This window comes from Dendrobates tinctorius, unplaced genomic scaffold (assembly GCF_039654945.1).
Source record: "Dendrobates tinctorius isolate UK_male_01 unplaced genomic scaffold, ASM3965494v1 ptg000139l, whole genome shotgun sequence".
NCBI classification, from domain to species: domain Eukaryota; kingdom Metazoa; phylum Chordata; class Amphibia; order Anura; family Dendrobatidae; genus Dendrobates; species Dendrobates tinctorius.
In genome coordinates this window covers 11,879,461-11,892,422 of record NW_027361807.1, presented here as the reverse complement: position 1 = coordinate 11,892,422, position 12,962 = coordinate 11,879,461, and the positions used below count along the sequence as shown (strand labels likewise).

The following is a 12,962-nucleotide window of genomic DNA, read 5'->3' as shown; positions in this document are numbered from 1 at the left end:
CTATGTTGTCCAAAGATCTTTAGTAACTCATATAAAACCCCCTAGTCTACACCTAAAACACTAGCTTGATTGACAGCTCATCATTGTTCTTCCTGCTGCTGAGATCTCACATTGCTCGGAACAAACTGCGGCTGTCAGTTGGTCTGGGTGGCCAGACATGGAATATACTTGGATTTATGAGCTATATTGTCGTATGGTCTTGGCTCATAAAATACTCAACTTAATATCACTACTATACAGCCATTCTGACATGGATTTTCTAAATAAATCTGCCAGTCTCCTGGGTTCTAAGAAGTCTATTTAATAATGTGTACAGTATGTATGGTGATAGATCCACTTTAACCAGGAGTTGTGTTTTAGCCTGCCTTGAATTGCTCATTTAGACCACTCTGATGTTCATCTGTGACTTGTCAAACATATGGAGGCCTCAAGTAGGAGGCTCAACCTAAACAGCTGTCAATGTTAATCTGTTTATTATTATTAATTTTATTATTTGATACTTGTGACTGGTGTTCTGCTGCTTTATAATAGGACCTGAGTAAGCAGAACCGGCTCTGAGCAATGCCTCCATTCACACACATGAGTATTACCATCCTAGAGAAACAAACCCATTTGTTTTTCTCAGCAGTCATATCCTAGTTGCATCAGTCTTTTTTCTCCTAAGTTTTTTTTACTGAAGCAGGTAGACTGGTTGATTTTTTTAATCCATTTACTATTAACAATATATCAGTTAAAAAGGGATGAAACGCAAATGGAACGCTGAAGTACAAAGTCATTCATCCGTTTTACACAGATCCCCATAGACTTTCATTGCCTGATCCACAAAACAGATGATAATAGGACCTGCTCTGAGTCTCAGCAAACATGGTTTTCCAGAGATTTATATTACTCACTTTTATAGCCCTTTTAATTCCACAACATTTTACAGACATTATTAGTGATACACTTTATAAACACTTTATAAGGCATTTTTGACCTAAGGATATGCTTCAGATTTAATTTACCATCCAGTCTTCATTAATCACGTCACTGCATATATATATATTAACCTTAAAGGAGTTGTCCACTACTCAGGTAACCTCTTCTCAGTCACTATGTTTCCCTCTAGTAAATTAGCAACACCTATACCCACTTCTGATGTTGGTGCTGGCTCTCCTGGGGCTCCCGTAACATTACGTCACACCATCCCTGAGGCCAATCAGCTGCAGCTGCTCTCTCTGCTCCTCCAGATGTCAATTTGTTAATTACATCCAAAGGAGGAGTCTGTAAAGCAGCCGTTGATTGGCTGCAGGGATCACGTGACATAACAACGTTATACAATCCCCCAGAGAGCAAGTGCCGATACTGCTGAAACAGTGCTGGAACCGGGGGTGAGAATAGGTGCTATTATTTTACTTGGGGGCAAACATCGTGATTGAGAATGGTTGTCCGAGTAGTGGACAATCCCTTTAAATTTGCAATAGGCTAGATAAATAAATCAGTGTCTTCTGATCAATCATTGTGACTCTTTTTCAGATTCCCAGCATACCAGGAAAGAACAGAACAAATGGTCTATTTTTCAATGATGGGAAGTGTCGTATTGACTACATGCTGGTCTACAGAAAATCAAGCCCTCACTCAGAGAAAAGAGAGATTTACGAGAGGAATATTAGGGCGGAAGGATTACAGATGGAGAAAGAGGTACCTTTGGTTGATTGTTTAGATTTTTATTCTTCTGCAATGACAACACAATTACAATTGACTTCTATTATATCCATTACAGTAGATGGCAAGGGCATAATGTATCTATATTGGGGGCAAAGATTGTGGTCACACACAGTCTCTGCTCTATGCTAGGAGACCAATCTGTAAAATGAGGACCAGTTGCAGATTTTGTATTGGAGCCCAGAAGTTTCAAACTATGTCTCTGCCAAATAGTCTGTTTTATCATAAGAAAATATCATTGTTACATTGTAATAAAAAATGGGAAATGCATTTATCATGGGATCTGCAGTGCTATTGTCATAAAAAAAAACCAACAACTGACATTATTGACTTTTAAAGGGAATTTATCATAAGGTTTTTGCTATGGAACTGAAAGTTGAATGATGTAGGGGCAGAGAGCCTGATTCCAGTGGTGTATCACTTACTGGACTGTTGGTGCTTTGCTGTAAAAGTAGCAGAGGCGAGCTGAATTCTGAGCTGTGTATAACCCTGTCCACACCGCTGATTGGCAACTTCCTGTGTACACTATACAGCTGCCACTCAATGGTGGGAGTAGTGTTACAGAGATTAGCCTGACTGTCCTGCACATGAGATCTAGTCTTGCAGTGATAATCTACAGTACTGCTGATAAAACATGGATTGTATTGAAACTACAGCAAGCTGCTGAGCAATTGACACATTGCTGAAATCAGGCTCTCTGCCCCTACATTATGCTGCTCTCAGATTACATAGCAAAAGTCTGCTGACAGATTCACTTTAATACGCAGTGCCAGAATATGTCTTCAGCATCAATATTACATTTGCCTCTACTGTACAGTCATGTTTATTTAGGCTCTCTTTTGTGATGAGCTGTGTATCAGATTTATCAGTGGAGAATGTGTATCATGTGCATTCTACATTATGATTTTGGCATGGATGTATTATATAAGAAGTTTTTAATAGGAGCTGAGCTTTGACTAGTTATAAGATAAAGCTTAAATGATAGTTTCATGTCTTCACCTATACTGAAAATGTCATCTCTAGAATAGATGGGTTTATAGTGGAATAATATAAAAACATTTTATCATTTAGTATGCAATGTATGGACAAAAGAATTTGGAGGTAGCTTTTAAAGGGAATCTGTCACCAAGTTTTTGCTACTCTATCTGAGAGCAGCATAATGTAGAGGCAGAGACAGTGATTCCAGCAATGTATCACTGAGTGTTGCAATTTTCATAAAAAAGTTTTATCTAAGATCTACCAGTTTTTTGAAAGTTGAGCTTTGTATAACCCCGCACACACTGCTAATTGGCAGCTTTCTGGGTATACTGTGCATAGGCAGAAAGCTGTCATTCAGAGGTGTAGAGGGTGGGGTTATATAGAGTTCAAGAATATCAAGGACTACATGGCAGTAGTTTTACTAGACTTAGGCCAGCGTCACACTACCATAGGATACGGCCGAGTGCTATGCGAGAAAACATCGCATAGCACTCGGCCCAGTGTTAATCTACGGGGCAGCTCACATCACCGTTTATTTTCTCAGCCGTATTTGGCATGAATGTAAAATCACTGCATGCTGCAATTGTCGCCGAGATTCGCCAATGCAAGCCTATGGGTACAAGAAAAGAAAACGCACAGCATTCGGACCATGCGAGTGCTGTCTGATTTTTATGCACTGGTGTCCTTTGAAAAGCTGGCAATTCATGTGACGCATGCAGTAAAATCACAGAATGACAGGTTAGAATAGACTAGACAGAATAAGTATATACACATACAGTAGAATACATAGATATATAGATGTCAGTGACACACACACATATATATATATACGTACATATATTACATAAATGGATAGATAGAAGAAAAGCCAGTAATTCAGAAGCCGCGTAGTGTAAAATCACTGCAGGAGCCGATAGGATAGAGATGGATTACATACAGTAAATACACAGAGAGTAAGTAGATATACAGATGTCTGTGACAAATACAATTAGTACAGTGTGTGTGCAGCTTATTGTACATGTGTTTAATTAAAAGATTATTTTTCCGGAAAAAATGGCATGGGCTCCCACGTAATTTTTGTAACCAGCAGAGGGAAAGCCGATGGCTGGGGGCCGATGTTTATAGCCTGGAAAGGGCGTAATACCCATGGAGGTTCCCAGGCTATTAATATCAGCTCACAACTGTATACTTCGCATTTAATGGCTATTAAAATGGGGGACCCTAAAAAAAATGACATAGGATCCCTTTATAATTAATAACCAGCAAAGGCTATGCAGACAGCTGCTGGATGATATTAATAGCCTAGAAACGGGCCATGGACACTGCCTCCCGCCTCTAGGCTAAAATCATCAGCTCTCAGCCGCCCCAGAAAGGTCACATCTCTAAGATGCACCAATTCTGGCACTTAGCCTCGCTCTTCCCACTTGCCCTGTAGCGGTGGTAAGTGGGGTGATAGTTGGGTGTGTTGATGTCACCTTTATATTGTCAGGTGACATCAAGCCCCGAGGTTAGTAATGGAGAGGTGTCAATAAAATGCCCCATTACTAACCCCATAGTTACATTGTATGAAAACAGACACCCAGAAAAAAGTTCTTTAATTGAAAGAATGACACAGACACCTTTAATAATCTAAATTAAACCATACTTACGACCTCGCCTATTCCCCCAATGCCCTCATCATCTGCAAAAGAGTTAAAAAAACAAACAACAATATTCCTCACCTTTCCGCAGAGATGATAATCCATTTGTCCCACGACGGGTCTAGCTCTGCTACATCTAAATGGCAGGCTGCATGGTTGCATGATGCGTCCATACAGCCTGTCAACCGTGTGCTCAGTTTCTCTCTGTGAACTTCTATTCTCTGTCTGAGGGCACCACAGGCGTGAAAAAGAACTCCTGCTCGCGGTGCCGTCAGACAGGTCCTGCGAGTTCACAGCTAATGAACTCACTTCACCTTTCTGACATCAGTGCGAGCACAGTGAGAAAATTGACACTCGCATGACACTTGCATTACACTCGTAAGACTCTCGGCATTTAGACTCGGACCGATTTTTCATATGTTTAGTGTGGCTCCGGCCTTAGAGTGATGATCTCCTTCTGATAACACAGTGATTTTCGCAAACAACATCAATCAGTCAAGTAAGGGACACATCACTGGAATCAAGGTCTCTGACTCTACTGTATGCTGCTGTTCAGTGAAGAACCCTAGTCACAGATTCCCTTTAATCATTAATTCAGTTTATTTATTCAGTTCCATTGTCACAGGTATATAAAATACAGCACCTATCCATGCATTCTGCATTTCCAGACATATGAAGAGCTCATTGAATAGGTGGCACCTTTGCTACAAGTCAGTTTATTGAACGCTCTGTAAGAAGGTCGAACTTGTGCAAGCCTAGATAGGTCCAACAGGGTCTTCTCCACCGTTTTCTTGATTGTATGGAGCCATCAGGTTGCTGGTTTTCCTCTTCAGCTAGTTCCTTCTATTCCTCTGACCATGATGTCCTTCTCCAGTGATTGCTCTCTTCATATGACGGTCTCCTCATATTAGTCTACATAGATCAAGAGAGTAGGTAAGCAAATAAGAGGGACAGGATAAAAGATGGACTAAATAAATATTGATAAGAAGGCTAGAAATCGGTTTAGATAAGGACTATCCACCTTAGTGATCATTAAGTCAAGAATCTATTCTGTTTTTGAATTTATTTTATCTTTTGTTTGATAACTAACACAGTATAAGGAATTTTTTTGGTTCTTTTTCATAGTGTATAGATTGCAAGCCATGCCATCTAGTCTAATATCACTGTCTGACCTCACAAATGCTCTTCTGGATGAATGGATAAGAATTTTTACTGACACACTCTAAAGGCCCCGTCACAGTAAACGATGCACCAGTGATCCCGACAACGATACAACCTTGTCAGGATCGCTGGTGCATCACTACATGATCGCTGGTGAGCTGCCAAACAGGCAGCTTCACCAGCAATCAGGACCAGCGAGGACACTGGTAACCAAGGTAAATGTCGGGTAACTAAGCACGTGCGTCATTTTGTTACCCGCTGTGTAACTTAGATACCTGCGTGCTCGCACAAGGACGCTGGTATCTAAGGTAAATATTGGGTAACTAAGCGCGCGCCACTTAGCCACCCGATATTTAGCCTTAGATACCAGCTTCCAGCATCTGCGGGTAACTAAGTGACGCACGCTCTTAGTTACCCGATATCTACCTTAGATACCAGCTCCCAGCATCTGCTTACAGCGCTGGGAGCTCACTGATCGTTGGTCTCCCGCTGCCACACACAGCGATGCATGCTGGCCACCGGGAGACCAACAATCAAAAAATGGCCCAGGACGTTCCTGCATGATCAGCGATACCGGGCGGGTGGGCCGGTCGCTGATGTGTGTCACATACAGCGAGATCGCTGTTGCGTCACAAAATCAGCGATCTCGCTGTGTGTGACGGGGCCTTAAAACCTTGTAGTAGAAAGGCTTCTCAGAAAAGTGGAAGGTTTTTTAATTGCAAGAAGGACTAACTCCATATTAATGGGGTTGTCTGGCACTGGAGAGTGAGCGACGGCACGTCTCGTTAGCCTGTGACCCCATGTATACAAATCGAATACTTACGGTTATGTGCCCAGCACCAACAGCTTAGAGTCCTGACAGCGAGCACACTGCGCGCTATCAGGATTCACAAGTCTGGAGTCACATACAGTGGATTTAGAATATGAAGGGTCATCTCCAATACTTTTGTCCATATAGTGCAGCAGAGGGTTATAGTATAGCTATATAGCTGTATTAAGCATCAGCTGGGATGAACAATGAACATTACGCTGTGGTCCGGGGACCCTGCACATTCATAGTTCCTGCTGTTGTCTCATTGCAGTCATCTATCACCAACAGTGACACCATGTTTGTAAAACTGCACGCGCCCTGGGAGGTTCTAGGAAGATATGCAGAGCTTATGAATGTTAGGATGCCTTTCAGGTAGGTTCACACAGTATATGATGGGATGTTTTTGACTCTATGACCTTCTTCGTTGTTGGAAATTGTCAGACATGAAAGACTTAGACAGCTCGGCTGTTTACAAAGGAGGCAGAAATTCACCAATTCAGCAAGTTTCCCTTTGAGTAAATACATCTAACTTGTGCATACAAGCTGATTTCCTGGATACAGTCCCACAACGGCATTCTCGGCCTGCTTTGGGAAATTGCAGGTTTAGCAGAAAAAGCTCACGATGAAAAAGTACATTTGCTACATCATTGTCCAGTCTGCTATTTCTCATGTCCTGCTTTATTGACTATTGTTAATATTCAGAATAAACTCCTCCTTATGCTCACCATATGGTCAAATTTTTATGCATATGTTATATACTGTATTCATAAGTCATACACCTCTTTGCAGCATTTTCACATTACACCCACAATCTGAAATGTATTTTATTGGGATTTTTTGTGATATACCAACATAAAGTAGTAAGTATTTGTACAGGAAATTATACATGGCTTTATAAATATTTAAAACAAATTAATCTGAAAATTTTGATGTGCATTTGTATTCAGCCCCCCTGTAGTCTGATACCCTTAAATTTTATCCTGAGTGACCAATTGCCTCCAGAGGTCACAGTTATTAAATTGAGTCCACCTGTGTGTAATTTATTCTCAGTATATCTACAGCTGTTCTGTGAAGGTCTCAGACGATTGTTTGAGAACATTAGGGATCAAACAGCATAATGGAAACCAAGGAACTCACCAGACAGGTCAGGGATAAAGATGTGGAGAAAAGTAAAGCAGGGTTAGGTTATACAAAAAAATAGCCCAAGCTCTGAACATCTCAAGGAACACTGTTCAATCCATCATACAAAAATGGAAGGAGTATGGCACAATTGCAAACCTACCAAGACATGGCCGTCCACCTAAATAGACATCCCTACCAATGATACCATTTATTAGAGAAGCAACTAAGAGGCCCATGGTCACTCTGGGGAGCTGCAGAGATCCACAGCTCAGGTGGGAGAATGTGTACGCCAGACAACTATTAGTTGTATACTCCACAAATCTGGCAAGAAGAAAGCCATTTTTTAAAGCAAGCTATAAGAAGTCCTGTTTGCAGTTTGCAAAAAGCCATGTAGGGAACACAGCTAGCATGTGGAAGACGGTGCTGTGGTCAGATGAAACCAATGTTGAACTTTTTGGACAAAATGCTATACATTGCAAAAAACTAACCCTGCACATCACAGTGAAAAAAAACATTACCACTATGAAACATAGTGGTGGCAGCATCCAGCGTCGGACTGGAGTACCTTGAGAAAAATCATTCTTGGGGCCCACCTTGCAATTATATAGAAATAATACCAATTCTGTTGCAAAATGAGGTAATACCAAAGTGTTTATTAGCCTACCACGGTAACCTTCAAAACGAACCTGAAGACCCACCTCTTCCAACAAGCCTACAACCTGCTGTGATCCTCAGTCTACTGAACTGCCGCACGACCAGCTCTACCCTCTCCTAGTGTATCCTCACCCATCCACTGTAGACTGTGAGCCCTCTCGGGCAGGGTCCTCTCTCCTTCTGTACTTGTATGTGCCTTGTATTTCTCATGTTTATTGTACTTGTCTATGTATGCCCCCTTTTCACATGTAAAGCGCCATGGAATAAATGGCGCTATAATAGTGAATAATAATAATAATTAGCCAATATATAACCAATTTAACTGAATGTGTAAATAACAAACTAAAGAAACACTCCAGGCAAAAAATAAACACTTATGTCTGGTTCAGGGCTTGTTGGAAAGTTGCATAACACAACAATAAATACTTTCAAGGTACATTTCCTTAAAGTACAAGTCCCACAAATGGAACTTGCATGTATTTTGAGCACGGGACCCCGTCACACAGTGATGTAAGTGGTGAGGTAGACAAAATTCTGGCCATCTCTCAACTAACAGTGAAACAGATGCCTGTTCCATTTGTGAGAACCACATCTATTATTGTGGCACATCTTAGAAATATTGGAGTACCCATTAAAGTGCAATAATAAAAAATGAGTATTATTTACTAGATAAAAATAAATTTGATATAAACTGACTTTACTGAACAAAATGTATAATTCCCAAAGAAATAGGAATTTCACCTGTCCCAATTATAAAAATTGGAAATCAAATTTGCCTACAAGCCATCTCCGCATATTAGCATCTACTCAGTAATGCAAATACACAATATTAGCTCAAAGTATGTTGAGAATATGCTGGGACACCCAGCAGCTTCATTGAAGCAGCACATGAAACTTGCCCCACCAACAACACTGTAAGGCCCCTTCACATGTCCATATAAAATACGTACTTGTTACAGCGATATCGGTGTCACCATTGTTTTCAATCAGTGTGCCGTCCATGTGCCGTCAGTGTTTTTCCGGTATGGATACTGGAAATGAAATTACAAAGCTTCTCACATACGTTCAATGTTAAACACGGACGGCACACGTACGGCCCACGGACGGCTCATGGACATACAGTGTGTACAAGGATATATATAAGGTAAACACACACAGACACATTCAGTTTATACATACACAGTATGCTCACATACATATACACACATGCAGTATACAAATATAATATACACAGACACACATCCTATATACTGTATGTACATGCATATAAATAAATGTACGCACATGCACCACTAATATACACAATCATACTATATGCTGTATATATGCACACACATACTATATACACATATACAGACACACACACTGTATACTGCACATGTGTGGTAAAGGCAGGTACGCGGGATGCAGTGACGAGGGTGAGACAGATCAAACTTTAAGGTGTCACTTTTATATATATAGATGCCAGTAGGGGCTATCTTGAGCAACCAAACAAGGTAACAACAGTTGTGCTCACAGGGACTAATCACAGAAATACACTGATAATATGAACACGACTAACCCGGCGAAGGCCGGTCACTATAGGGACGCGATATGGCCGACTACGGGTCCTTAATTACAAAGTGTCACTTAGCCCTCCTAACGTCCGACGGCGTGCTGTTCAGTGGTGCTTCGGTGTCGCAGCCGCTGGGCCCAGCCGACGAGGATCTGGCGAAGTCTTCGGGCGTTCCTACGCCCAGGCGAGGCAGAGGCACAACAGGCCCCTGTAGAGTTCGTTGGCGGGATACCCCCAAGTGGAGGCAATGTGATACAGCCGAGAATGGAGGCCGCAGCCCCCGGACAGGGATGGCCAACGGTGATGCTGAGTGGCGGCAGGTAGGTCCCTGGCGCAGCCCGAGGCTGTGCTAGTGGAACCGCGGATGGCATCGGGTAGGCTCCAGCAGCGGGCAGGGGTGCGGCGGTGGTGACCGTGGAGGGCGGCGGGCAGGCCACAGTTGCAGGCTGGAGTGAAGTGGCCGCGGGCGGCAGCGGACAGGCCGCAGGCTGGAGTGGGCGGCAGCAGGCAGGCCGCAGCCGTGGGCTGGAGTGAAATGGCAACGGCAACTGGCGGTAATTGTTCCTCTGCTGGATGGCTCAGTGTGGTCTCCTGTCTGCCCACAGTGAGTCTCTCTTCCATCCCTCTTGTCGCTGTCCTCCTCTCTGGTTGCTGTAAGAGGCTCTGGCTCTCAGGTGCCCTCTCGGTCTCCTGCTTCTTCTCCCCTGGTCTACTGACTCACTTCCGCTCATGTCTCCCGCCCCTTTTATATAAGCTCCTCCCCAACCGTTCTGGAAGCCTCTGTGGTCCGCCCTCTAATTCTGTCCCCCGGAAACAGTCCCCCTAGGAACTTTGGTGACAGTCCCCTCGGTTCCGGCCCAGACACGCGGCGGGGGACCCTCCTCCTACACATGTACACACAGATACACACACATATATATATATATATATATATATATACGTTACTTTTTCCGTTGTCTCCGCCCGACGGACACAAAATTTTCAACGGATCCAGTGAACGATGCAATCCATCGCTAATACAAGTCTGAGAAAAAAACGGATCCAGCGGCATCAGTCGCTGGATCTGTTTTTTCTAAAAACGGCGGATTGTGACTGATGGAAAAAAACTGATGTGTGAAAAAGGCCTTAAGGTGCAAATACACAGCTGTTTACAGTACACATAACAATATTTCCAGGAGACAGATATTTCCAAATGCACCAAATTCATTATTAATTTTCACCATTTCCAATATCTAAAATCACTAATGCAAAACACGCCATTATTAATAAATGTTGACCAGCGGTGTTATATACAACATTGCAGATTCTGATTATAGTAGTTTATTAATAATAAAAATTCCATTTTCCATACTTGAAGTTCGCTATAAATAACCTAAATGCAATAAGAAATTATCTAGATAATAGGCGTATGACACAAATAATGCTGTTAAACTGGAATTAATCTATTTTGTACTATTTAGAAGAACATCAAGCCAATAAATACTTGCTAAGGTGAACCTAGGGTTAAGGAGAAGGACTGTTCTAGAGGTTTCTGCACTAGGGGTGTCAATTGTTTAATTGTTGCAGTTGTCCTCACTTTAAAGCCAGATAATGAACTAGCATGCAGACAATCAGCGGCAGGCTCCGCGTCTCAGCCACATACACATAGTCATGCTTTAGTGGAATTAATCTTTTAATGGCTCACTAGAGGTTATTGGGGACAAGTACACATAAATTATGTATACATAATTTATAATTCATGCCGTAGTTTATTGCAAAGCTACAGTACAGGAGCAGTTTCACCCGATTTACATGAATGGTACAATGCAATTAATCAAAGCATTGCAGCCTTGCATAGATCTTATTTGTTACATGGGGCATAATATTATGGGATGGATGCAAAAGGTGAATTGACACTGTGAGAATGGGAAAATACTGAGAAATTACCTGATCTAAAGACTTTTATTGATCTATGATGATAAGAGATAGCTTTTGGAAGTTTACAGTATAGGAATAAACACACAGATGTAGACTCTGGCTCAGTCAGTGTCATAGTATGGTTACAAAACATGCTTGAAATTAGTTGAAAAAAACAGAATCCATACATTACCCATGTAGAGGTTGATCATGGATCTACATACACAGAGTTTTCAGTTTCCTTTGGCTTCTATGGAGGAAAATTTGTATCTATACAGAATCTATTAGGATAGTTCATGTGTATCAAGAGGCTTCTGTGCCGGGCCACCGTCACCACCCGGCGCACCAGGGCTATTGCCAGAGCCCTGGGCGAACAGGGTAGCCCCAATCGGGGTTGGGGACACCGGCATGCTATGTGGGCCTGTGAGCTGGAGGAACCCCTGAAATACACATTTCTCCATGTTCTCCACAGATTTAGTGTCTTCTGCGTCACAGTCTTCTGACTCTGTAACATCTCAGGGCAGAGGGCGCAGTGAGTTCACTACAGCGCGCCCTCTGCCAAGCAGTCCATACAGTCCAAAGATGCTGAGGAGACTGGACCTGCGGAGGGGTGTGTTTTTGATTTTTTCTATGTATGGAGCATTATATGGGGCCCACTATACTGTAAGGAGCAATATATGTGCCCATTATATTGTATGAAGCATTATATTGGCCCATTATACTGTGTGGAGCACTGTATGGGGCACATTATACTGCATGGAGCATTAAATGGGGGCCATTATATACTGTTTGGAGCAATATATGGGGATATTATACTGCATGGGGCATTATATGTGGCCCATTATACTGTATGGAACACTGTATGGGGCACATTATACTGTATGGAGCATTATATGGGGGCCATTATATACTGTATGCTGTAATATATGGGGATATTATACTGCATGGGACATTATATGTGGCCCAGTATATTGTACGGAGCAATATATGGGGGCCATTATATTGTATGGAGCATTTATTAGGACCATTTTATTGTATGGAGCAATATATGGGGCCATTATATACTGTATTTAGCATTATATGGGGCCCAGTATAGTGTATAGAGCAATATATGGGGCCATTATATACTGCAAGGAGCACTATATGGGGCTCATTATGCTGTATGGAGCAATTTATGGTGCCCATAAAACTCTATGGAGGACTGTGTGGTGCTGATAATTCTGTATGGAGGACTATGTGGTGCCGATAATTCTGTATGGAGGACTATACTGTCCGATCTAAAATGATAAGTCAGCAGTCACTCTGTGTGCTGTGTGCTGTGAGGATTTGCCGGTTTCTGATCTATTGTAGAATTTACAATAGATATTATTCATGTAATGTAAGAAGTAAGAGAAATCTTTGGCATTGTACTATACCTATACTTCTAATCTGTGAATCATTC

The 12,962-nt window shown here is 42.1% G+C and overlaps 1 protein-coding gene across 3 annotated transcripts in view; it reads left to right on the top strand.

The window, feature by feature from the left end:
• ANO4 (anoctamin 4) overlaps positions 1-12,962 on the top strand; it is a 384,866-nt gene that overhangs the window by 200,181 nt on the left and 171,723 nt on the right. For all 3 annotated transcript variants that reach the window (XM_073545027.1, XM_073545026.1, XM_073545025.1), the window contains 2 exons: positions 1,516-1,680; positions 6,566-6,666. In XM_073545027.1, the coding sequence (XP_073401128.1) occupies positions 1,516-1,680; positions 6,566-6,666 (266 nt within the window). The remainder of the gene's footprint in view (positions 1-1,515; positions 1,681-6,565; positions 6,667-12,962) is intronic.